This window comes from Podarcis filfolensis (assembly GCF_964270895.1).
Source record: "Podarcis filfolensis genome assembly, chromosome: 1".
NCBI lineage: Eukaryota > Metazoa > Chordata > Lepidosauria > Squamata > Lacertidae > Podarcis > Podarcis filfolensis.
The window spans coordinates 3,963,158-3,991,129 of NC_139604.1; the positions used below are offsets into that span (position 1 = coordinate 3,963,158).

General features: G+C 42.0%; 1 protein-coding gene across 1 annotated transcript; it reads right to left on the reverse strand.

The window, feature by feature from the left end:
• Nucleotides 1–858: 858 nt before the first annotated feature.
• TWIST2 (twist family bHLH transcription factor 2) lies at nt 859–27,959 on the reverse strand. The gene is made up of 2 exons (XM_083573356.1): nt 27,220–27,959; nt 859–1,576 (listed from the first exon to the last, which is right to left on the reverse strand). The coding sequence occupies exon 1, from the start codon at nt 27,738–27,740 to the stop codon at nt 27,258–27,260; it is 483 nt and encodes a 160-aa protein (XP_083429482.1). The 5' UTR covers nt 27,741–27,959; the 3' UTR covers nt 859–1,576; nt 27,220–27,257.
• Nucleotides 27,960–27,972: the final 13 nt, after the last annotated feature.

Here is a 27,972-nt window from a genome sequence, read left to right on the forward strand (position 1 = left end):
ATTCCTTTGCTTGTATCAAATGCTACACACAAAGGAGTCCTCTCATACAATGGGACTTCCTCTCCCTCTCCTCTCCCCACAGTCAAAATCTGCTCCATCCCTTTGAAACAGATTTTGAGATGACCATGAGGAGAGGTCAGGGAATCTCTGCTGTGCAAATAGAAGTCTGCTACACTGGAAGGTGAGCTGCACTGGATATAACTCCCAATTTCTGAAAACCTACTCATTTAAGTAAAGTTGAGGCCATATTTAACAAGGAATAAGCCACAAGGGGGGTTGCATGTTGTTAAAATATTTCATTCCCAACCTTTCGCCAAAACTATTTTTTCATGGATCATCGCAAAAGTGTTTGTTTTGTTACTTCTGATTGGCAGGGATGGCACAAATGACCTGGACAGGAAGCACAGCTTGAGGCTAAATGGTCTTTACCTGTCCTTATCAGCATCCATAAGCAGCCAGTTCTGGATGGCTACATAACACAGTTGATGTCATTACATCCAAGATTCCCAACTGACTGGGATCACTTGCTGAGGATTAAAACACAGACAAAATGGCCACTGAAGCTGCAGGAGGGGCTGGCAGTGGCTGCAAACTGTAATGAGCAACACTGGAAAAGGTAGGTTTAAGGAAACAAACTACTTTCAAGTGGCTAACCTAACCTGGGACGTGGAATTGCTTAGTTTTGTCTGTTTTGTGCTCTTAGTATACCTGTTAAAAGTGTTATACAAAAAGTCCCAAATAAATAAAGAGTACACATAATTTGGTAAAGCATACTGATTCCTTTTAAAACTGGGTATGTTTTCTGTCTATCTTTTTGTTATGATTGCGAAACTCACAAATAAATCAAATGTCTTGCTATTAACTGCATCACTTTCTTTTAATTTTTTGAGCTGGAGAAGCATTATACACAAACCAGGTCCTTTGCAGTCTTTTGTTTAAAGATTTCTCAATAAATAAAACAAACAATAAACAATAAGGAAGAGGCCGGTTAAAGCAAAACAATAAGGAAGGTGGTGCTGGATGCAAAAAGAGAAAAAAGGTGTATTCCAGGCTTCCTTGATGAAAAAGAAATGTGCAGAATTTAGAAAGTTTGCTTTTCTAAAGAGCCTTGGTCCAGTTTTTGACATTACTTTATACAACATGATTTTAATTAAACTATTCACACAAAAATACAGAGATAGTTTGAAATCCAAATCAATGGATTCCTCATTAATGTGTTCCTGATTGTTTTTTTAAAAAATGTAAATCTCTCTCTCTCTCTCTCTCTCTCTCTCTCTCTCTCTCTCACACACACACACACACACACACACACACACAGACAAGCTCCAGCAAGTAAACACAAAGTTGAATAGGCTCTTTGTGTTTTAGTTTTGTCTCTTGGGGAGAGATGTTGCAACATTTCAAACCCATTAGCTTTGGTGCTGCGTTTCTGGTCTCTCTAAATGCTCTGCAGGAGCTCAAGGGGAGGCGAAATCAAGTGGTTCCTTTAGACCAGTTCTTTTGAGGTTGTTAAGGTTTCACAAGCTACAAACGTGGATGCATTTCAGCTCCACTCCAGTCTCCAGAAGTGGACAGTCTAGGGAAAAAGAAAGAAAAACATATTACTGTTGGATGCATCCCAGTGTTGTGTTGTCTGGTTCCTCGTTTCTTTCCTAAGGTCGCAATTCAACACTAGGACACGTTTGTGCCTAGAAAAGGGGGAAGGGAAATGCTGTTAGAGTTGTATTAACACACGTGTCACAGAGAAGACATGCGACTAGCAGCAACGCTTCCCTCCCAACTGCATCAGTCACACAAAAAAGAAATATGGAGACGAGCCAGAAAGGGACACCATTTAAGGGGAACAGAGTATTTCAATGAAATGTTCACTTCTGAAAATTAGGAAGTATAAGAAAGTACAGTGGTACCTCGGATTACAGACGCTTCGGGTTACAGACTCCGCTAACCAGGAAGTGGTTGCTCCAGGTTAAGAACTTTGCCCTAGGATAAGAACGGAAATCGCGCGGCAGTGGCAGCAGGAGCCCCATTAGCGAAAGCACCTCAGGTTAAGAACTGTTTCAGGTTAAGAACGGACCTCTGGAACGAATTAAGTTCCTAACCCGAGGTACCACTGTATCTACACCTACTGATCTTTTTTTTTTTTAAAAAAAAATCAAAGTTAAGGAACTCTGGGAGGCAGAGCAAATTACCTGCTTAACCCTCTCCCCCCACTGGGAGTCTGTACTGGACTTGACTCTTTTTATTCTATGTGTTTATATTATTATTATTTTAAACAAAGTAATAATAACACAGGTAGAAATAAAAATAAAAATGTGCACCCCGCCCTGAGACCACTATCCATCGTAACTATCCAATCTCTCAAAATTTCAACGCCTCTTGCGATGGTTTAACCCTTCTCTGTTTTAACAGTACAAATTCTACAAATATCTTCCACATTTCCTCAAAATCATTCCTCCTCTCCAAATTCCCCATCTTACCTTAATTTATCATTAAATAACCAATGTTATTTGAACTCTTATTCTTTCCATAAACTAGAGGAGATTATATCCACAGACAAACACCAGTTAAGGGATTGGTGCCACTGGACAGAATCACTACATGATCAGCGATTGATCAAACCCTTTAAATGCTCTCCTTGGTCCCCCCTTCTAAAAACGGTCCATTTTAGAGCCAGTTACCTGTCGAATCTGCAGCCAGACTAAGATTTGCTTCTACTGAGCTGCGTTTTCAAGCTATTCCCTCCTCCATCCTAGACAGATGATATAACAGGGTACCCCTTTTGCTTCTATTTATTTTGATTCAGATTTGTCATGGTAATTGGCTAGTACAATAAAGTTATTTTGATTGCTATAATAATATAAAATATATAATAATGATGATGATGAAGATCATCATCTTCTTTAATACTTCTTCTGTTTGCTTTTTTCTTACTCCCTCTCAGTCCCTATGTCCTTTTCTGCCCTTTTTTTAAAGATTGCAAATGTGCAGCCAGGGACTGCCTTGTTTCAATTGACTGTATATAAGCTGCTCTTGGAGCCTTTTTCACCCAAGAGTAGGTTCTAAATGCTTCTAAATAAAATAAATAATCCACATAGGCATTTGAGTTTGCAGGGATTCCGTGAGATTGCACAAGTTCTGCACAACTTGGTACTGGGTAATCCTGTAATCACTTGCATAATGCTTAACAGGATTTCTGTTTTCTGCTGTCTGCTGGCAGCTTGCAAATTCAGAACGCAAACCAGATTTGTGTCCTCATCAACAGGAAGCATCTTAGTGCATGGATCTTATATTTGGGGGAGTTCATTAATCAGAGCCAGGCTATGCAGTTCCTCATCAGGCAAATCCTGAAGCAGGGCTAAGGAACCTGTGCTTGCTGTTGGACTCCAAATCCCATCAGTCCCAGCCAGCATGGCCAGTGGCCAGCGAGGATGGGAGGTGCAGTTGAGCAGCTTCTAGAGGCCACAGCCTGTGTTGCTTCTTGCATGTATATCCCACCTTCTCCAACGAGCTCAGGGTGGTGTGCATGGTTCTTCCCTTCCTCATTTAATCCTCACAATAACCCTGTGAGGTAGGGTAAGCTGAGAGGAAGTGACTGGTCCAAGGTCACCCAGTGAGCTTCACAGCTAAGCAGAGATTCGAACCTTGGTCTCCCCGCTCCTAGTCTGACACTCTAACCACTACACCTTGCTGGCTCTCTATCCCAAGGAGATCTAAATTATTATTATTTGACCAGAAAAGCAGAATTCTGCTCCCTGTGGTACAGTTGCTATTTCCGGGCAGAAATCGCTTTAACATCTGGGAAATTCCAAACATATGGCAGGCCATTTTGAAAGTGTAGATTCTTGCAAATTTCCTTAAAAGCAAATCACGGCAACTATCATATTCTTGAATGGCATAATTTACGTGGGTTTCCATCCTAAATTGCTCCTCTTTCAAGTGGGAGGGGCACTTTTCCCGAGGAAAAGACTTGCAAGTGCCACAGGTGGGAAGGGGAGTCAGGTAAGCCTAGTGTGTGCATGTGCTTCATTCATAAAGGCAGCTGAACCCCTTGTCTCTGCTGTTCACATGACAAGTCAAGGAGGAGCCGCTGCCACCAAAGGACCGTGAATTCCTGCCCTTCCTCACATACTGGAAATTCTGGTTGCCCACCCACAGACTTCTGATTTTTCTCCTGGCATGGTGCCCATGCCGTCTGAGATTCTAAAGATGCTGGATTGGGTGCATGGTCCACATTCTGCACTCCTAGTTCTCCCTGTCCCTAGTTGCATGGAATCCTGGAATGCACACACAGCTCTGCCCATCCTGGGAGGATAATTTATTAGTGCATAAGCCTTTCAGACATGACATGAAACCTCCTTTTAAGGGCAGGGCAGGACTCAGCTCAGTGGTAAATATGTACAATCACTTCCTCCCACAAAGGAAAGCTTCCATTTCGGCTCCTTCCCCACTGCTCCCCACTCAGATCCCCCCACCCCCGCATCTCAGATATTATTTATCTAATTAGAGTGACATTCTGCAGAAAAGCCAGGGCTTGGCATTCAGCCCTGGAGTACTTTGAAGATCTTCAAAGCTTGGCAGTGCCTATGCAGAGCAGTGAGCTCAAATACAGATGCAACTATTGCAAAAGGCATCAGCAGAAAGAAAACACACGCACACACACATCCCAAACTATAATCAGTTCTGCAATCTGTATCACATGTGCTCAGAAATGCTCTCCTTTTATTCTAAGCTTAAATGGATCAGTGTTGATGTCTGATGCTTGGGCTGGCTGCTTTAAAGAAGATTTAGGAAATTATAAAAAGTGATGTAAAATATACATGTTTTGTGTAAAGACTCGGCTGGGTATTTTAAAGCAAAATGTAAAATTCATCACACTGTTTTTCTTGTTCCTGCTTCCCACCAGCAACAAGTAGGCCTAGTTGGCCATATTCCAGGACTTGCATGGGGGGTCCCAGAAGACCCCCAGGCTCAGCCCTCTGGCTAAAGCCAAGAGAGACTCATGTCTGAAACCCTGCAGAGCTGATGCCAGTCACTCTAAACAAGACTGAGCTAGATGGACCAATGGACTTAGTTGGTATAAGGCTATACACTTCTCTGATGAAAATAGGGATGTCCTACCATACTGTCTTTGCATATTATCTTTGAATACTTACAAAAAGCTTGGCCTATCACTCAACATACAAAAAACCAAAGTGCTGCACCAGCAAGTACAAAACAACCCCTCTACAGCGCCACAAATCCAACTCAGTGGGGTAACATTGGAAAATGTCGATCACTTCTCCTACCTAGGCAGTTATCTTTCCACAAGGGCCAGCACTGATGCCGAAATCCAGCATCGCCTGAGCTCTGTGAGTGCGGCTTTCTCCCAATTGAAATGCAGCGTGTTTGAGGACCAGGACATTCGCAGGGAAACCAAAATGCTTGTTTACAAATCTATTGTACTACCAACCTTACTATATGCTTGTGAAACATGGACCACTTATAAACGCCATCTCCAACTCCTCGAAAGATTCCATCAACAGTGTCTCTGAAAAATTTTACACATCACTTGGGAAGACAGGCAAACTAATATCAGTATACTGGAAGAAGCAAAGATCACCAGTGTTGAAGCAATGATTCTTCAACATCAACTTTGTTGGACTGGTCATGTTGTGCAGATGCCTGATGATCGTCTGCCAAAGCAACTGCTCTATTCCGAACTTAAAAATGGAAAGCGTAATGCTGGTGGTCAACAACAGAGGTTCAAAGACTCTCTCAAGGCAAATCTTTAAAAATGTAGTATAAACACTGACAACTGGGAAACACTGGCCTGTGAGCACTCCAGTTGGAGAACAGCCTTTACCAAAGGTGTCATGGGCTTTGAAGATGTTCAAACTCAGGGCGCAAGGGAGAAACGTGCTAAGGAAGGCACGCTTGGCAAATCCACACCGGGATCAACTCCCGCCCGGAAACTAATGTCCCCACTGTGGAAGGACATGTGGATCCAGAACTGGCCTCCACAGTCAATTACGGACTCACTGTTAAAACTGTGTTTATGGAAGACAATCTTACTCGGCTACGAGTGATCTCCAAAGAAGAAGAAAAAGATTTCAAAAAGTAAAAACCAGGACACCCCAAAAGTTGCTGAGCTATAGTTTTTCTGATTAACTTGCCTGAGATCCAGAACAAAGTAGTGCCTTTCAGAAATTCCTCCCGGGTGTCAATTCCGCCTTTGAAATCTCAGTAATGTCCAGGAAAATCCGGACATATGGCAGCCCTATACCATATCTTCGAATATTGTTCCAATGAAAACAGGGACTTCCTAAGAAAAAGTGGGACACTCTGGGATCAGATCAGAAACCAGGATGGCTTCTGTAAATCTGGACTGTCCCTGGAAAATAGGACACGGGGTAATCCTGTAATCTGGGAGGGTCTGTTCTAAAGTTCACCTGGCCATTGGCCTGCAGGTAGTTAAAACGAAATAAAAATGATTAAACACACCCACCCACACCACCACCTTAACTTGTTCCCCGGAACTTCTTTTTTTGTTCGACAAGCATATCCAGGCATTTAATGTTAACATGTAATATTGATGAGCAGATTTAGTAAGTTTAAGTCTTAAAATTACTGATTTTATTCTACCTTTTTGATTTTTTAATGTATTGTGTACATTAATTTTAATGTTGGCTTTTATTAGTATTTTAAATCAGGTTTTAAGACTTTATTTCAAACCACATAGAGATCTCCTAGTAGCAGTGTATAAATTTTGTTAAATAAAATCCACCTGAAAATGTAGAAGATACTCAGGCTTTGGGCATGTGTTTGTGGAAAGGAAGTCCACGCCTTTCTTAAGGCCTGCAGAGTGAAGATGCAGCCTGAGACCAAGTGAAATATCATCGCTCCCTTCTGTTTCCTCCCTCTGCTACAGCTCCGTGAAATATTTTACAAAAGGTACAAGACCAGGCAGTTTGTTAGTGCCCTAACATATTTGTTTTTTAACTGCTGAACTGAAGCTTGATTAAGCAAAATCTCTCTTCAGATTTTCCACACATTTGATATTTCCCCACCAACGATATAGTGCAATTTGAATGTAGATAACTCCAAAATAAAGACATGCTTTCTTGAGAACGGGCACACGGCTGCCATACAGCAAAACAGCAATACAGAACTAACTCAACAGATTTTTCACCAGAAACAGCTGCTGTAAGAGGGTAAGTCACTGCTGCTCCAACTTTGGAATGTCATTCACTTTTAATCCACGGTCCTTCTATGAATGCTTTCAAATCTATTTACCGTATTTTTCGCTCTATAACACGCACCTGACCATAACACGCACGTAGTTTTTAGAGGAGGAAAACAAGGAAAAAATATTCTAAACGAAACAGTGGATGTATGATTTTTGTGGTTCATGCTGTGGCCAGACATGTGATCTGACGGTGAGTTTGGGGTAGCCCAATGCAAAAATCCTGAGGATCCATGTGGATCCATGCTTTGTAACCACGTTTTTGCGCCATTGCAGCCCCATGAAACAGTGGGTGCGTGTGTTTTTTGGTGCAGGCTGTAGCCATGGATATGCTATGTGATCTGATGGTGAATTTGGGGTGACCTAGTGCAAAAATCCTGAGGATCCATGTGGATCCGTGCTTTGTAACCACGTTTTAAGTGGGGAGGGAAGGAAAAGAACTCAAGGGACAAGGAGCACGCGTGGGGTGTGTGGAGAAGGATGCTGCTAATAATGCAGGAGAGGCTCCTCTCTGGCTTTGCTCCTTTAGAACAAGCAGGCTCTGCGTCTCTCCCTCCTCCCCGGCAAGGAAACCATGATAGTAACCACTCTGAGACAAATCAAGAAAAATTGCGACCAACACTCTCCCCCAACAAGCGCAGTGAGGTCAAAACACACACACACGCAGAGAGAGAACTGGCCCTAAAGTCACAGGGGTGCTGGGGGAGTGAACGGGAAGCAAGAAAAGGAGAAGGAGCCCTCACACACACAGAGACACACAGAGTGTTGATTCTAAAGTCGCAGGGGCGCAGGGAGAGTGAACGGAAGCAAGAGAAGGAGAAGGAGCCCTCACACAGACACAGACACACAGAGTGTCAATTCTAAAGTCGCAGGGGCGCAGGGAGAGCGCAGGGGCGCAGGGAGAGTGAACGGGAAGCAAGAGAAGGAGAAGGAGCCCTCTCTCACACACACAGAGTGTCAATTCTAAAGACGGAGGGAGAGCGCAGGGGCGCAGGGAGAGTGAACGGAAGAAAGAGAAGGAGAAGGAGCCCTCACACAGACACAGACACACAGAGTGTCAATTCTAAAGTCGCAGGGGCGCAGGGAGAGCGCAGGGGCGCAGGGAGAGTGAACGGGAAGCAAGAGAAGGAGAAGGAGCCCTCTCTCACACACACAGAGTGTCAATTCTAAAGACGGAGGGAGAGCGCAGGGGCGCAGGGAGAGTGAACGGGAAGCAAGAGAAGGAGAAGGAGCCCTCTCACACACACACAGACACACAGAGTGTCAATCCTAAAGTCGGAGGGAGAGCGCAGGGGCGCAGGGAGAGTGAACGGGAAGCAGGAGGAGGAGAACGATAGCTCAAGCACACACACACACAGCCCCTACAGTGGCTAATCCAAAATCGGACAGCAAAAAACTGCAGGCAGGGACAGAGAGCATGGGGTTGTTTTAAAGCAGCCAACCCCGCTCTGCTTCTCTCCCTCCTCCCGGCTAGGCTGGCTGAAAAGCTTTGCTGCTACTTAGCAGCTCAGTGGGGAGGAGAGAGGAACATAGAGGACGGGGTTGTTTTAAAGCAGCCAACCCCGCTCTGCTTCTCTCCCTCCTCCCCGGCTCCGCTAGCTGACAGGAGCCGCTTACTGTTTCAAAGCGAGCCACGGACTGCTCACAACTGCAGCAGATTCCCCCGCCATCTGTAGGCATTCGCTCCATAACACGCACAGACATTTCCCCCTACTTTCTAGGAGGAAAAATCTGCGTGTTATGGAGCGAAAAATACGGTATATATTGGCAAAGAAATGAAATAGTGCTAATCTTGTGAAGTAGCTAAGGCTGCAATTCGATCCATACTTCCGGGTGATTAAATGTTATTTATTCTTTGGTATATTTATCAAAACACACACCAATAAATTAATTTTAGAAAGAGGCAAGATTAGACGTGGAAACGCAAGCCATTGTTTTTTAAAATCAAGACTCCTTGCCCTCTTTCTTCCTGCCCCACATGGGGCTGGGCTTCCTCCTCCTCCGCTCTCCAGCGGCAGCCATGGGGAGGCCATGGGGTCCCTCACAGCCATCACTGCCACTGCAGCCCCCGCTCAGGACCAGCGCTGGCTCATCCTCCCTGCAGAGCTTGGTGGTGGTGGCAGTGCTGGCGGGGGAAAGAGGGACATTCTGGAATCCAGTCGGAAGCCAGGATGGCTTTCCTAGTTCTGGAACTGTCCCTGGAAAACAAGGACACTTGGAGGAGATGCTCTTTCTGACTCTGTCCTGCGCCCACCCAGCCAATGAAGGCAAATAGCCAATAGTTAATTCTTTACTGACAAACACAACAGCTCCTAAGGTGTCCTGGATACACACACGCAAATGCTTCTAGTGCCCACTGAGCTGGCCTTCCCTTTTCCAGGTTTGTCCCTGTGGAGCAACTGAAGCAACCGTGGGACCACACAATTCTGGCCGGCAGATGTAGCGCATGCACCCAACCCGATACTTCTGCTTGGAAGTCATCACTGCTCTTCCCTCTTCAAGCCCCTCCTGGTTCTAGGAGACAGCAGGGGATTTGAGCAGGCCGCCCCTCACCTGAACAGCCTCGTTCTCTGCTTCTGACACATCCTGTGCCCCCTCTTCTGCCTCTGACTGCTCAGACCCTTCCTCTCCCCCTTGCCCTGGCGCAGCCTCATAAATTGCTGGCACCCTTGCCTCTGCCACCCACACATCAGAGCCCTGGCAGACTCCACCCACATGGCGGAACTGAGGTAACCAAGAGCTTGTTCCTGTTGGTTCTGCTGGACCTCTCAGTGGCCTTTCCTTCTGGACCACTTAGCAACTTAGAATCATAGAATTGTAGAGCCTGCATACAAAATATGAGAAAGTATAGAATGTAAAATTAATTGATATTAAACCAAGAGTATAACTTAAAGAGTGTGAGATGTAATCCATTGGTGCATTCCTTACTTCCCTAGAGGGCACAGGCAGGGGGACATCCAGTCCGTGTAACGTCCTCTTCCACTGGTCTGGAGCATCCTCCCCCTGCATGTGACCTGGGAGATGGGCATGGCTCTGGCTGACTCCACAAAAGAGCCGAGTCATGCAGCCATTTTCTCAGTCTCTTGTCCAGTTTACTTTTGTCTTTCTATTGTCTTGTTACTGTTCTTTTGCTGCCATGCTGCTCTCCTGCAGCCATTTTGTTATCTAAATGTAATTTTGCTGTCTGCTGGCTCTCAGCCACCAGCACATGAGCTCAATTTCCATATGAGATGAACTCACTGTTTCTTCGTGTAACTATCAAGTAAAGCCTGCCTTTCAGGGATCAAATTGTGAACTGAAATGTGAGTAAATATTTTGTTACTTTACTCAGAAAGACTCTTGGATCTTTATTCTTTTAAGAGGGATCAAAAGGGGACACCAGGAATAAACTTAACTAAGAGATTCAAATGAATCTGCAAACTAGCTTCCAGCTATATTGAGGGGAATCTGCTCTGCTATGTCACTTACTAGCGTGAGTGAAGGAAGGATAATACTTTTTCAGTATATCCTTTCCTACTATCCTTAACATTCGCACAAAGAGACAATTAAAAACAACAAGAAATGAGCAGCACCAAGTAGCTTGAGGGCCAGTTTTTAATGTGATACCAGAAAACCTTAAACCTTATATCAGAAGCAGAAGCACAGGCCATTCTGCCATCCATAATCAGGTTGTGAGGAATGAGGCTTTAGACTCTCAAGAGACAAGGAAGTTTGAAATTCCTTTCTTGCAAAATTGATGTCTGAAGAAACTTACATTAAGGTTTGCATCTGCCTGAAACCATTTTCACTTTAAAATCCTATGAAATGATTGCCTTGTGTCTGACGTATTTTGTTCTAGGAGATCACAAACTGATTTTAAGACTGGATGGATTACAACAAGTATGCGAGCTCTTCATATCTTAGATTATGGAACTCCTCTTCATCCAAATGGGCGTCTTGAAACGCTGCTGAAAGTGTTTTGATTTTAGAATGGCCCAGACTGTGCCAACTGTGAAAACAGATGAGAGGCAGCACATGATGCTTGAGGGGCTGCTCTTGCATGTTTTTTTGTGTCACATATGAACACCACTAATGAGAGAGAAGGGCTTCAGAAGAAGAAAATCAATTGACCCTTTGAGCCAGTGTAGGTTTACTCTGACATTTAAAGCTCTCGTTCAAAGGGTTGTTTTATTTTCTTCTGAAGCCCTTGCACAATATTGGGCAATTAGGCTCCTCCCATATCCTCACATGTTCCTTCTTCTCTTCCACTATGAAACACTTTTAAGGGCCAAACTGGAGATTGCACATATATTGTATGCTTTATTAGCAGAGTGAATTGTTCAAAGCATTTTTTCCAAAGTCAGAAAGCCTCATTAGATAAAACCCTATTATTACCAATCATATAGTGTGTGGCCCTTCCCTGAATAGCAATGAGCAAAAATTCAAATAGAATTGTATAATGAAAACCTTACATGCTCTGTTCCAATTTCCACTTTTCAGATTCCATTTTCTATAAGCTAATTTGTTGCTTTTGCACACACTCAAAAAGTGCATCCCCTGACGTCCTACACACACCAGCAGATCAAAGATGACTGCAGTCTTTCCAAGTACAGTGAAGTTTCAGCTAACAGCACACGCAGGTCTTTAGAAACTCCTGCCCCAGGGTCACGCAGCTGACAAAATAGCAAATGAATTAGAATATTCTTTGGGATGTGAATTTTAAATGTTTGCTGGAATATTTTATTTGGTGAAAGGAAGTGATGGGGCACTGACATTGTGCTGCTCAGGACCCCTGCCAGACTCGAATGAAAGGAGAAAGCACATTCTTCTGTTCTAACCAGTATCTTTTGATACCTTTCTCAAAACAGTGGGGCAGGAAAGCCATGTGAGACCTGATCCCCTTGGTGGGTGGGCTCAGCTGCTGCTGCCCTCCAGCTCCTTCCAAGGTGGGACTAGCCTTGCTGCCTTCAGCTAAGCAGGACCAGGGCTCTACAGTGGCTGAGCAGTGCCAGGAAAGAGCCACCAGGTGTGAGCAAAGGTAAAATGGCAAGGCCTTTGGGATTGTGAGTCCAGCCACAGCATTTCTGAAACACTGTGAAAATAAAATAAGAATAGTGATGGCATTTTGTATGTTCATTGATTATGAGAATCCCAGTGAAAGAAATGCTCTGCTTAATGAATTATCCCACTAGAACATCCTTGCCTATAAGAAAGGTTTTATCTGCAACCCATTGAAGTAGCTAGCATCCTTTGAAACCCTGTGAGTGTGTGTTTTGGAAGAGCTGAGATTGGGAATGAGAGTCCTGACAGGATCAATAGGGAGTGAGACTTCTATGTTATTCGTCATTATCATAAACCTTATTGCACTAGCCAAAGGCTGTGGCAACATCCAAAAACATCAATATTGTTGTTGTTTAGTCGTTTAGTCGTGTCCAACTCTTTGTGACCCCCTGGACCAGAGCACGCCAGGCACTCCTGTCTTCCCGCAGTTTGGTCAAACTCATGCTGGTAGCTTCGAGAACACTGTCCAACCATCTCATCCTCTGTCATCCCCTTCTCCTTGTGCCCTCCATCTTTCCCAACATCAGGGTCTTTTCCAGGGAGTCTTCTCTTCTCATGAGGTGTCCAAAGTATTGGAGCCTCAGCTTCAGGATTTGTCCTTCCAGTGAGCACTCAGGGCTGGTTTCCTTAAGAATGGATAGGTTTGATCTTCTTGCAGTCCATGGGACTCTCTTTTATCTCTTTGTGCTACACTTGTCATTACTTGAATCTCCAGGTCTGGTGACCAAAGCTGAGGAAGAATTAAGAACTATGGAACTCACTGCTGCAGGATATAATGAGCAGCCACTTGCTTACAAATGACAAATGAACGGAGGCTGAATCTGCCACTGGCTACTGGCTTGATGGCACATGGAACCTGCATGTTCAGAGGAGGAAGCCTCTTGGGAGGATAGGCTTTTGGGGCTCACAGAGGCTTCTGCAAAAAGCAGGATGCCAGAATAAATGGGCCCTTCATCTGACCCATTATTACATTCTTCAGCCGACACCCACCAGGGAAACAAAACAAAAAACATCTGCAAAAAAATCTTGCAGATGATCTAGTATTAACTTTACAAGAGCCAGACACTAGTACGAGAAGAGTTTTAGAGCTAATACAAGTATTTGGTCAAGTAGCAGGATTTAAGTTGAACAAACAGAAAACGAAAGTATTGGATAAAAACCTAACAGTGGCTGAAAGAGAGAAGTTTCAGAGTGAAACTGGTTTAATGGTAGCAAAGAAGGTGAAATACCTGGGGATTAATTTGACATCTAAGAATGTGAATTTATTTAAAGATAACTATGAGAAATGTTGGTCAGAAGTTAAGAAAGATTTAGAAGTATGGTCAAATTTGAGACTTTCCTTGTTAGGCCGAATCACTATTATTAAGATGAATGTCTTGCCGAGAATGTTGTTTTTGTTTCAAACATTGCAGATTTTGGATAAAATGGATTGTTTCAAGAGGTGGCAAAAAGACATATCTAGATTTGTCTGGCAGGGCAAAAAGCCCAGAATAAAATTTAAGATACTAACTGATGCAAAAGAAAGAGGGGGGTTTGCCCTGCCGGACTTAAAGTTGTACTATGAATCAGCGGCTTTCTGCTGGCTGAAAAGCTGGCTGCTTCTTGAAAACACAGACATTTTGGATTTGGAAGGGTTCAATAACAGATTTGGCTGGCATGCATATATATGGTATGACAAGGTTAAAACTCATCAAGGTTTCAAAAACCATATTGTTAGGAAAGCATTATATAATGTTTGGATTCGGTACAAAGATTTGTTGGAAAACAAAACCCCTAGGTGGTTGTCACCAATGGAAGCTAAGGAAGTGAAAAAACTTAATATGGAATCCAAATGGCCAAAATATTGGGAAATTATAGAACATGAGGAGGGAAAAGTGAAATTGCAGAGCTATGAGAAATTGAAGTCAAAAGTAAGAGACTGGCTTCATTATTACCAGATAAATGAAGTTTTCAAACTGGACAGGAAAATTGGCTTCCAGGTGGAGAGGTCAAAATTAGAAACAGAGCTATTGGAACCCAATACTAAGAATCTGTCAAGAATGTATAACTTGCTGTTGAAATGGAATACACAGGATGAGACGGTTAAATCAGCTATGATTAAATGGGCACAAGACATTGGGCATGACATTATGTTTGCTGACTGGGAACAGTTATGGACTACCGGTATAAAGTTTACGGCATGTAATGCCTTAAGAGAGAACATTATGAAAATGATTTATAGGTGGTACATGACCCCAGTCAAGCTTGCAAAAATCTATCACACGCCCAATAATAAATGCTGGAAATGTAAGGAAACTGAAGGTACTTTCTACCACCTTTGGTGGACGTGCCCAAGGATCAAGGTCTTCTGGGAAATGATTTATAATGAAATGAAAAAGGTGCTTAAATGCACTTTCGTGAAGAAACCAGAAGCCTTCCTCCTGGGCATGGTAGGCCAATTGGTGTCAAGGAAAGATAGGACGTTTTTTATGTATGCTACAACAGCAGCAAGAGTACTCTTAGCAAAGTATTGGAAGACACAAGAGCTACCCACACTGGAAGAATGGCAGACCAAGGTGATAGACTACATGGGACTGGCGGAGATGACTGGCAGAATCCGTGACCAAGGGAAAGAGACGGTGGAAGAAGATTGGAAGAAATTTAAAGTTTATCTTAAGAACTGTTGTAAAATTAATGAATGTTAAAATGTCTTGGGTAATGCAAAATAGAATTGCAGTGACAAACAATTGGATATGAGAAAAAAGATTTAAAGAAAGTGCTATAAGAAATTGAAATTAGGGGTTGCTGGAATGATTTAAAACAGGGATGCAGAAAGGGGAGGTATGGGGAAGTCGCTGAAAGAAGGTCTAAGGAAAGAAAGGTTAAGAAACTATACGTGTTTATATGTTTGTTTGTTTATGTATTGTGTTGTATTGTCTTTTAATATGTGTTGAAAAACCAATAAAAAAAATTTATAAAAAAAACAAAACAAAACAAAAAACATTTCTTGTGAGAAGTGGTGTTAGTGAATGTTAGAATAAAGTATCCTTCCTCTTCAGATGGAGCTGGACTATATAATTTTTAAGTCTTTAAAATCCTAGCAATGGGGGAGGGGAAGGTATGGGTTTGTTTTGTTTTTGTTCTTATTAGGTATTTAGTGTTTTTATTTTATATTTGTATGCTGTGAACTGCCCTGAGGGTGGTATACAAATTTAAGAAATAATAATTTGAAAATTCTGTGATAACTCATGGGATGATCATAGAATCATAGAGTTGGAAGGAACCCCAGGGGTCATCTAGTCCAACCCCCTGAAATATAGGAATCTCAGCTAAAGCAGCCATGACAGATGGCCCTCCCACCTCTGCTTTAAAACCTCCAAGGAAGGAGAGTCCGCAACCTCCCGAGGGAGACTGTTCCACTGTCAAACAGCTCTTCCTGTCGGAAAGTATTTTCGCATGTCTAGTCGGAATCTCCTTTCTTGTAACTTGGAGCCATTGGTTCGAGTCCTACCATTCAGAGCAGGAGAAAACAAGCTGGCTCCACCTTCCACGTGACAGCCCTTCTTTTCTAGGCTAAATATACCCAGCTCCTTCAACCGATCCTCATAAGGCTTAGTTTCCAGACCTTGATCATCTTGGTTGCCCTCCTCTCTACATGTTCCAGCTTGTTAACATCCTTCTTCAATTGTGGTGCCCAGAATTGGACCCAGTATTCCAGATGTGGTCTGACCAAGGCAGAAGAGAGTGGGACCATTACTTCCCTTGATCTGGACACTAGACTTCTGTTGATGCAGCCTAGAATAGCATTAGCTCTTTTTGCTTCTGCATCACACTGTTGACTCATGTTAAGCTTGTGGTCCACCAGGAGCCCTAGATCCTTTTCACATGTACTGCTAGTAAGCCAGGTGTCGTCATCCCACATCCTATATTTATGCTTCTGTTTTACACAAAGTGTGTCTGGGGTGGGGTGGGGGGGTGTAATCATAAACTAGTAGAGAACTCTTGGGTTGGTGGGGGAGGTTTTCTTTTGTAAAAGGTAAAGGTACCCCTGCCCGTACGGGCCAGTCGTGTCCGACTCTAGGGTTGTGGCGCCCATCTCGCTTAAGAGGCCGGGGGCCAGCGCTGTCCGCAGACACTTCCGGGTCACGTGGCCAGCGTGACGAAGCTGCTCTCTCGAGCCAGCACCAGCGCAGCACATGGGAACGCCGTTTACCTTCCCGCTATAAAGTGGTACCTATTTATCTACTTGCATCCGGGGGTGCTTTCGAACTGCTAGGTGAGCAGGAGCTGGGACCGAACGACGGGAGCTCACCCCGCCGCGGGGATTCGAACCGCCGACCATACGATCGGCAAGTCCTAGGCACTGAGGTTTTACCCACAGCGCCACCCGCATCCCTCTTTTGTCCCTCTTTTTTCTTTTGTAGACCTGGGTAAAAGATAGCGCAACTACTGTAAAAATAATAAGCTGGTATAATTAAATTCTGAAATGAATATGCATCTGGGAATAGTGGTATGTTAGATTGAGCTGCAAGCAAATAGTACAGCAAGCCCGAGCAGAGGTGCCTACAGGCCTCCCATAGTTCCTGCGGTTGAACAATATGGGATAGAGGCATAGGCGATGCTGAGCAGGGAGAGGAAGGGAAGGGAAATGGCAAGGCTATTTTTATTGAAGCTCTCTTATTTTAGGATTCAAGCCCAATTATGGGTAGGTTGCTCCTCCATCAGCAGCCCCCCTCATATTGTTCGGAAAGGTCCTTTACTCCCCAGAAAAGCTTTTCAAGACTTAAAAGTTTTGTTGAAAGAGGAGGGTCTTCAGTAGGTGCCAACATGTCCCCAATGGCATGACAGATAAAATACTGGAAGAGTAAAATGTACTGACTTTTTCTCAGTCTCAGGAATATAATTCAAAGTGTTAAAGATATACAGAATCATTTAGAGTTGTGGTGGGGAACCTGGGGCCCTCTAGAAGTTGCTGGACTACAACTCCCATGGGTTAGGCTGTCAGGGATGATGGGAGTTGGAGTCTAGCAACATCTGAAAGGCCACCGGTTCCCTATCTCTGGTTTTGAGGCAAAGGATACTATTTCAGGGTGGTGGGAAGGAGACAATATTTACTTTCTGTATATGAAATGAACATGTTGACCAGAAATAGTGGTGACTTTGCAGCTTGAAATGGAGGCAGTGCAACTGCCAATCTCTTCTCTAACTCAGCAGCTCTTCTGAGTACAATATAGTTAATTTCTGATGGCGATCACAGGCAATTATATTAACTGTTAAGTTGTGGGCAAACATAGCAGACGACACAGCGATTTCACAGTAGTAGTTGCACGTAGCCCCTAAGATTTCACAAACAGAATTAGGGAGACCCCTCTAACATACCCAGTGCTTTGCTATGCAGGGGTACGCATACCCCTAAACATTTTGTGAATCTTTGTACTTCTGTCCATTTACTGTATTTATTTTTCCTGATTTGAACGATAAAATAGTGATTTTCTTGAGTCAAAATGAGAGTACCCCTAAACATTTTTTTTTTAGAAAAAAGCACTGAACATACCTATTATAATACCAATATTAGTACCTGAGACTTCCCTGCGTTCTTCGCTACAGATTTCAGAAGGCTCTGTTCTGTATTCTGTATGCTTAGTAATCACTTCTCCAACACTGGCTTGAAAGACAAGAAGGTTTTGCTAAAAGTGACACTAGAGCATCATACCATAGTTGTCTGTTGTCAAATGGAGCTTTAGCAGCTTGTGAAACGAGACCCTGCATGCTAGGCTACCTAAACTTTTTTTTGGGGGGGGGGGTTGTTTACCTGTTTACCTGCATGTCAGAGGCAAAATGCATCTCCCTCACTCCAACATTTTCTAGAGACCCCAAGGAAGAAGTTGAGCTTTTATAACTTTTATAAACAAGGCAATCCCCAAAAGCAACAATAGTGATAAAATATGGACAATTATTTACTGCTGGGACAGATTCCAGGAAATGGGGTGTATCCCTGGCAAACAGGGAGAGTTGGATTGCGTGAGTAGAAGGAACAGTTAAATTATTCAAAATGAACTAAAAATCCAGCCAAAGTTATGGACATCATAGATGATAAATCAGACTATGCTAATTGCTTCTCCCCCCCTTTCTATTAAGAGCTTTCCTTGTTTCCTGTGGGTGGACAGGTCCCTCGGGACAAGGAAGGAAAGGTGAAGTCTTAGCTGCTAAGTTTTTATCTTTCTTGGTGTATGTATCTGGCATTTTATGTATTGTATTTTTGCAAGTGATTTGGTTGTTCAGAATTATTCATTTGTTGCAACTGAGGAGTGTGATTTTGTTTTATTGTTTGCTGAAATGTTATTATCTTGTAATGTTATAAGCTAAAGGGATTGTTGGATTTTGTTAAACTTGTTTCTAGGTATATTGTGACTTGTGACAGAATGGCACTCTGATTTTGCTGTGCATGGTGTCACATTTCTGCATCAGTTTGCTAACTTTTTTAAGCAATGAAAATTATTTAGCATTTTAGTGTGCATTTCTCACAATACACACATTTTTATGCAATTTTCTCTAGGATAACACATTTTGAAAGCTATTTTTACATTTTGTTCATAATTTCCTGTAATATACACATTTTTATTCACATATTTGGTTGCAGAACTGCATTGCAAAATTTGAAGATGTGTGGATTTCAAAGATAGCTGTGTTTCTGTTGATGTATTGTACCTAATACAAATCTTAAAATGAGAATTCCCCCCTCAAGTAATTCATATATTATTTGCAAGTAATTTATACATTTCAAAACTATGATTGCTCTGTCCTGTTCCATAATTTTTACAACTGTCTAAGTTTCAGTCTTTTGCAACTTCTTTGACTCAAAATCCAGTCAAACGGCGTGTACTGTATTATCTGCAAATTACTGCTCATCTCAGCATAGCCTACAATTTTTGCTTTTTGATGTTCCAATTCACAATAGAGCTGTTAATTTACATGGGCCAATATTTGTGGAAAAAATGCTGCTGAATTTTATGCAGATATTTTTGTTTTGCTGTTCATTAATTCATAATACTTCTTAATGTGTACTGTGGCCTCTTGGCTCCCATGAGGACCCAGAGGCATAAACTGGAGGTACATTCATGTACATCTGAATGTGAGTAACACCCAGTCTCTCTGCATTACTGTTCAGTTTTGCATTCAAATGTGCATGCCTCTCCACATTTTGGTGCATGTGACTAAAGCCAGACTGGAGGCAACTGTCTCTGCAGTTGTTTCCTGCAATGGCAAGTTTTAAAAATAAGCTTTTGTGTGATTTCACCCTTAATAGCAATCCTAAACCCTTCCATTTCTCCAGTAAACCACCATTAAATTAACATTTCCCATTCCATTTTCTGTGCTAAAAGAGCCTGGGCAAGTGAAGAGAAAGGAGGTGGGGAATATATCCCCGTGCAAATCAATTGCCTAGAATAATATAGTAGGCTCTTGGAAGATGGTGAAAATCATTTTATTATCCAAAAGTTATTCCAGATTCTATTTGTGTAAAATACAATCAGGTTCTGTTGCAAGACCCTCAGAAGCAGAGCTCCTGGCTAGCCTGGTCAACCTATGCCAAATACGATCACCCGTTGTTGTTGTTGTTGCATTGCCTTTCTCAAAGTGAATTACAAGCATATACTACAAACGGCTAGGTAAAGGGGACCCCTGACCATTAGGTCCAGTCGTGACCAACTCTGGGGTTGTGGCGCTCATCTCGCTTTATTGGCCGAGGGAGCCGGTGTACAGCTTCCGGGTCATGTGGTCAGCATGACTAAGCCGCTTCTGGTGAACCAGAGCAGCGCATGGAAACGCCATTTACCTTCCCGCTGGAGTGGTAGCTATTTATCTACTTGCACTTTGACGTGCTTTCGAACTGCTAGATTGGCAGGAGCAGGGACAGAACAACGGGAGCTCACCCCGTCGCGGGGATTCGAACCGCCGGCCTTCTGATCAGCAAGTCCTAGGCTCTGTGGTTTAACCCACAGCGCCACCCGCATCCCTTTCAAACAGCTAGAGACAAGTTTAAAAGCAATTGTTTGGAACGATTAGCTGACAACTCAACATGGTTTGCTGCACAAACTCCTTGCAGCACAATCTTAAGTGCCTGTGAAGCTTCCCTTTGGGTTCCTTCCCCTCTCGCCGTGTTTAGGCTGAGCAAGCGAAAGTCGTTTCCAAATGACAAAACTCCTACTCATGCCAGCTGGAGGAGGATCAAATCCCGACCTACTATTCTTGACTTGAGGGAATGCCTTCTACGAAATACTGAGATGTATCTGTTCAGATTTGCTGGCATGGCTTTAGTGCCGTGGGAATTGAAGACGCTTGGGGAAATAATTCAATGGCTGGTAAAATATTCCTGCATAAAGAAGACACCATAATCCCATAACATTTTAGGATATAAGGAACTGCTAGTTGAGAACTAGTGGAGATGTTGATACCCATGGCTATGAATCTGGACTAGTGCTTTTACAAGGATATTTGTTTTTGTTTTAAAAAACGTGGGATAACATTGAACGGATTAAGCTTGATTGTAATATTCTTTCAAGATCAAATCAATATTACTTTGTCATGGGGTCCCTAAAAGGTGTGGGGCCCAAAGGCTTTTGGGAAATGATATATGATGAAATGAAGAACATCTTTATATGGGCTGTTCCCAAAAGACCAGAAGCTTTCCTTATAGGTATAATAGGGATGGAGGTTCTATAGAAGATGACTAAATTATGCATGTATGTGACAAGAGCAGCTAGAATATTATGCACAGAAATGGAAAGGAGAGACAGTTCCGATGGAGGAGGAGGGGCTTCTGAAAGTAATGGACTATGCAGAAATGCAAAATTTATAGAAGAATGGAGGCCATTTGCAGACTATTTAAAAAAATATTACAGTCAAATGAAATTGCAGGCAGGATTTGAGGAAAAAACAGCAGAAGAAAAATGACAAAATAACTATAATAGAGAAACTTTTTGTAATAGATAAAGGTATAATGCATCAGAAAAGGTTTGAATAAAAACACCGAGGAGGCGAGGGTGGGAAGTCAACTTATGAAACAATGTAATTATCTGATTAAAAAGTTATTGTGAAAATGTTTGAAATAATAATAATCAAGTGTGTGTGTGTGTGTGTGTGTGTGTAAATCTCATGAACAAATGACTAAAAATAGAATTCTAAACAAATCCAAAAGACCATTTATTGTTGTGTAATTTTTTTTCCATCTAATCAGAAAATACTTGTTTGTACTGGCAGAAAATCATGAAGCATCCTTCAAGAGGGAAGGAAATGGTTCCATTTAGTGTTTTACTTTAAGACGTGACTGAGAAAAGTAAGTGAGCCTAACATTTCTTGCTCAAGAGGTTTCTAGGCACCCCTTTTCTTTGCACCCCAATTCTAAAATGCCTAGGTGCAATCCAGACTGGAAATCAATAATACTTATTGATTTCAGTTGCAATAAGTTGAACATACTTAACTTTGTGGAGACGATGCCCTGAGTAATTAAAGCAAAAGTCTGTTCATATCTGAAGAAATAGAACTTCACGTACACTATTTCAAGCCAAGAATATCTAACTTAGTTTATAAATTGTTTAGAAACTTAAATAGATATTGAAGTAGGTAATGATGTAATGCATACTAATGTTTGTTAATACCTATTCAGAAAATTTCATGATAGAAGTTTATAAATATATAATTATATGAACTAATCAGTCCATTAATATTTTTAAAATATAACTGCATGAACTACCGTATTTTTTGCTCTATAAGACTCACTTTTCCCCTCCTAAAAAGTAAGGGGAAATGTGTGTGCGCCTTATGGAGAGAATGCAGGCTGCGCAGCTATCCCAGAAGCCAGAACAGCAAGAGGGATTGCTGCTTTCACTGCGCAGCGATCCCTCTTGCTGTTCTGGCTTCTGAGATTCAGAATTTTTTTTTTCTTGTTTTCATCCTCCAAAAGCGTCTTATGGTCTGGTGCGTCTTATAGAGCGAAAAATACGGTAAATTAATGGATTTATGAAAGATTTTCTTAAAGGATAAGCGGTGTGGGGGAGGAACAGAATATATTTTTAGATATTGGTTATAGACTCTGTCCTGCATTTCCCCAAACCCCCCTCTGCATACAAGACATGAAGACTATAGATCAACAATATTTTGTTAATTGTATATTGAAATTATTTATAAACTTAAAATATTAGTATATTGAACAAACATGGAGATTACCTTTTGCTCAGCACCAATATAACCCATGAAGAAACTAGTTGACTCCTCCACAATTATTTCAAATGGGAATGCCTGCGCTGAAGGATAGTCAAAATCCACATAGTGCTATGCAGTTAACCTAGCATGTAAATAACAGTACTGTTTTACCCTTGCTCCCTTTATTCTTCAACATGTCCTCCTTTTAACAGCATCCACACTTAGCAAAACAACAAGATTGTGTTAATGTTAAACACGGCCCTATACATTTTTGGTTAAAATTAAGTTTTATAGAGTTCAGTGTGACTTACTCGCAAGTAACTATGTACTGGGTTATGTGTCACTGATTTTAAATGAGTGCTGAACTCTTCTATTTAAATCCTCGGGAATTAAATGTATCTGTGCAATATACATAAATCCTCTTAAAATTGTGAAGTGTTATTGATTCTCTTACATAGCAGTAAAGATTAGGAAACAGAGGGAAAAACTGGGTGAAGGGTTTGGGGTGATGGACTGGTGATTTGCAAAATTCAGATTTGCAAAAATGCAATTCAACTACTCAAGTACAGACTTGGTTATGTTATCCTAAAAGCCTCCTTCAATAGCATGGCAAGGTGGGGAAATGTGTGATAATGGAATACTTTTGCAGTACTCAGCAGTTGGCAGTTTTGAAGCTAAGTGATACCCCCTTCCTCATCATTACCAACCCACTTATCACAGTTCGGTTTTTAAAAGACTTCTCTGGGTTTTGTGTCGACAGAAGCAAGTCTCCATTCATCTATAAGACAGAGAAACCCCGGCTGGATCAATCCTCAGATTTACTTTGGTGTATTTTTCTCAAGAGACTGATTGTTGGGACAAATAACTCTGTTTACTATTTTGAATCATGGTGGGGTGGGGTGTGAATGGGACCCGTCAGCATCAGCTAACCTATTGGATCTTACCAAGATTTTGCTTTGTACTAGTTTCCAAATTGCATATTTTATTTTGGGACTTTCTCCTTTCATTTCAGCTTTTAACTTGGATGGGCAACTATTAGGTATCTGTTAGGTGTGAAGGCCATGGTCTGCCTCCAGCTGGTGAGGCAGTGTGCCTCTGAATCCCAGTTGCTGGGAATCCCAGGTGAAGAGAGGGCTGTTGCTTGCAGGCTTTCCCCATGGAAATCTGGTTGGGCACTGTGAGAACAGGATGGGCCCCTGGCCTGATCCAAGAGACTTCTTCTTAAGAATTAATGCAGCAAAATGCACAACTTCAGAGTACCCACAAGGAGAGCTTTTAACAATGTCCAGTTATTGTTCTCACACTGTAAACCACATAATTCCCCATGCTTCAAATGGTGCATTCGCCCATCTTCCGTCATGTCAATTTTCACTCACATTTTACAGGACAAGGAGTAAGAGGCACACTGAACTGTTAAACCTGTTCTACATTAAGTGAAGAGAAGATTCACAGTATGAGAATGTGCAAGCTAAAGGAACAAGTCCAGTGGTATCAATTAACTTCAGGTGTACAGTGAGCCAATCTGCACATATCAGACATTAATGTGCCGTCTGAAAGAAATACAGTAAGAATGTATATCAATTATAACAGAAATTCATTAGACACCAACATTTGGGAGCTTCCAAATGGGTGCTTCTTGTGGGATGGATGCTTCTCATATATGCAGGTGGGGTTTTTTTGGGGGGGGGGAAAGGGGGGCAGCATTCACATGATGATGCCAACCTGTCCCTGCTCTGTCCCTGGAATTTAATCTGGATTCATCCCTTCTGGGGGAAACCCAGAGTAGAACATCACCACCACAACTATCGTCAATGACCAGTTTGCAATATCTTAATGACCCATTTGCAAATTATGCCCCCTTCTAGAAGTACCTTTTGTGTTGATAACATGAAAATAGATAGGGTAATTACATAGTATAATTGGAGCATATATTCCTACAGAAGAATTCTAGTTTGGCCTTTCCGTGTTTGATTTCTACAAATGTGTGGGGCTTCCATTGTCGTTTGCTTTATTTCTTTTTTATACAAGTGCTCTGTTTTGTCATAATCTGGGTCTGGAGCAAAGAACAACATATTATTAAAAGTAATATTTAAGAATAATAAGCTAAAATAACAGTTATTGTGTTGCTACATAATATCTAGAAACTGTTATAAGCACTGCATCCCCTTACTTCCTTAGCATTGACCTGCACATTCTTGTTCCACCAAAAAGCTCTTACGTTGCTTCTGAAACATGGCAGGTCCTCTAGAAGGTAATTTGTATTAATGTAAAAGCTACAATGGCTAAGAATCCCTCTCTCTGTGTGCCAAGTCCCAGATAGTATTGTGAGGTGGAATTCTAGCTTATCTCTGTCCTGATAAATTGTTCTCATTTTATTTGTTCAGACCATAAATTAGGTTTGAATAATACTCAAAATTTAAATTTCTCTACAAATGCCACAGGTTAGAAGTGAGTATTTGTGAAAATGCTTCTGAAAAGAATGTTTGGAAAAGAATAATTTTTATCTGAGACATGATGCGTTACTTACAGAAGTCCCATACTGTTACTTCACTTTTGGTATTTTTATACTCAGGAAAACATGTTAATTTTATAAACTAGAAACAGTTTTTAAAATGTGAGGATGAAATACACATTCTGTCTCTTAACATGTTTTCAAATGTACATGTCTAAAGAATGGCATAGAGGAGATTAACAAATGAAGGCTTCTATAATTTACTTCCTCTGGACCAGTACAGTTAGATTTAATAGGACTTCTTCAGAGTAAAAAGCTGTGGATTGTAGCCAAAGAACTGCTAAGTAATTGCAGACATAGTGAATTTATTGTTTCTATGACTGAATAATTAAAGCACAATCTAAACTCTAGCAAACTATGTGTCTGAGACATTTTACATCTGCTTTGGGCAAAAGCAGCAGAATATTCCCACAAAGCGGGAAGACACCCCCATCCCCACCCCACCCTCCTTACTTGGGCTTTACAAGTCATATTTATAAATGGGAAACCAATGGATTTATTTCATTTTTTACATGTATCTTTGCAGCTGATACTAAAGCAAAGCCACGCAAAACTAGTCCTAATTAATGTATACTTTTTATGATATAAAGTACCCAGGGCAATGAGGTGGAGGCATAGTTTCACTTAATTATTACTTATGCATACAATTGTATATTTAATGAACAAGTCGGTCTAAAGAAATGTATTCATTTTTTCTTCTAAATACAAATAAAGCATGATCATTCATTTCCAAAAAGGTTTACAATGGTGCATTTTTAAATTTTCTCTGTAATGACTGATGCCTGTGCATCTGTATAACATGGCCTTAGTTGAGATCATAGGCTGCCAGTTGCATTCTGGTCTTTACCTGTAAATCTTATAAGCAGGAAACCTAAAAATATTGTTGTCTTCAAATAATGAATGTATCTTTCCCAACATTTTCTGCACTCTACAAATTATACGTGTCATTATAGGTTTACAGTCTGCATTTATATCTTTATAGTATTTTCTGCAAAATAGCTTTGCTATTGTTGTCTGTTGGTGTTTCAGAGGGTGCCCACAATGTACAAAGCATTTTACATATTTCATGTGTGCATTAGGACATATAAAATAATGTTGTGATTTACATAGCTGAGGGAAAGTGTTCACATTGTTCTGGAACAATGTAAAGTTATGAAGTGCTCAGATAATGTTCATCTCTCTCTCTCTCTCTCTCTCTCTCTCTCTCTCTCTCTCTCTCTCTAAATGCCTAAAATATTCCACCCCTGGAAAAAAAATTAAAGAAGAAAGGATTATTTTGTCTTGTAATAGATATGGGGGGGGGTGGAATGAGCCTTGGGGGCTGCATTTAAGGCAGCAGGCTGGAATAGGACCCAGATCTTCAAGTAAGTGACATTAAGTTGTGGTCAAGAGAAGCGAACTGAACCAGAAGCTGGCAAAAAAAGGCTGGTTGTGTGTTTACTTTGAATATGCAGTGCGGGGGGGGGGGGGGCACAGCCCAGCAAAACAAATACTGAACATCTGTTTAACCTACAAAATTGTGCTACGACCAGAATGGAGTTGGTTGTTTAAAGAAGCACCAGCTCCTCACACGACCTGAGCGTCAGTTCAATCTCTCCCCCCACATTTAAAATCCTTTGTAACAAATGCAGACCTGCAAAGTTCAGAATGAGGACCACACAGTTTTGCCACTCCTTCTGGAACCAAACCTTTTGAATAACAGCTGCATTCCATCGCTCTGTGCATAGACGTTTTTATCTGGTATGGTGAATATCACAGTTCTCTCATATAAGATGCAAAACAAATGAAAAGCGACTTGGACATGACTCTGGAGGGCCATCTGAGGGATGTTATGATCGAAAATGAATTTTCTTTTACTTTGTTTTAAGATCCTATTAGGATCAGAAGCAAATCATTCCCATGCAGTAATTGGTTTTTGAATTGTTGAGCCTATCTTGGGACTAAGCTTTAACTACACACAAAAATAAGTAGCCTTCCTAGCCTGCAGGATAGTATCAGACAAGGAGAGTTCTTTATGGATTTTGCCATGTGAAAGCCCTGTCATTCCCAGCTTACAGACTTACAGACAATAAATCTAGGCTAGGCAAATAGCAACATGCCTAAAGGCTATCAAATCATTCCAGCTGGGATCATGACTCCACATCTCCATCCAACACATTTGCTGCATTACTCACTTGCCATCCCCACCTCTCCAAATATTTCCAAAGTACAGCATGCCACCCAAGCCTACAAGCTTTGCCCAGAGTAAAAAGAATGAGCCACATACCACTTTGGCAGTCATCCTTGGTTTTACCCTGGTGTTGGCTAGTGTGAGGCAGACATTGACCAGGCTCCTTCCATCCTCCACACAGAAAAGGCGTAGCTGAGCCGCTCGTGAGCCACATAGCTGCAGCTGGTCATCTTATTGTCCATCTCATCGCTTTGCAGGACCTGGTAGAGGAAGTCTATGTACCTGGCAGCAAGCTTGAGAGTCTGGATTTTACTGAGTTTGTCGGAAGGCAGGGTGGGAATGATTTTCCTCAAGGCTGCAAAAGCTTCATTGAGGGACTGAGTCCTCTGCCTCTCCCGGACATTGGCAAGGATCCGTTGGCTTTGGAGCTCCTCGTAGGACTGTGCGCTTGGGCTGGACTTCTTCCCCCGCTTGCCTGGGTTTGGACTTCCATCTTCGCTGGATTTCTTGCTGTATCTCCTCTTCCTTCCCAGCCTCTTTGGCTGCCTCTCCAGCTCCTCTTCACTGGTCCCCAGGCTGTCCACAGGAGAAGCAGGAGGGCTAGAACTTTCTTCCATTCTTTCTGCAAGGAGGGGAGGGAGAGAGGGAAAGGAATTCTCCCCCCTCCTCAAGTGGTGGGTGTCTCTGTGTTTTTTAAAAGTGTGCTTTAAATTCCTGAGACAGAGCCTTTGGAAAAACAGGAGGGTTTTGCTGAGCAAACGTTTTCCAGGTCTCTTGAAGGGATCTAATTTCAAGGACCGGGCTGTGCAAAAATTGAGGTCTTGGAGAGAGGAAGTTATTCTAACTTTT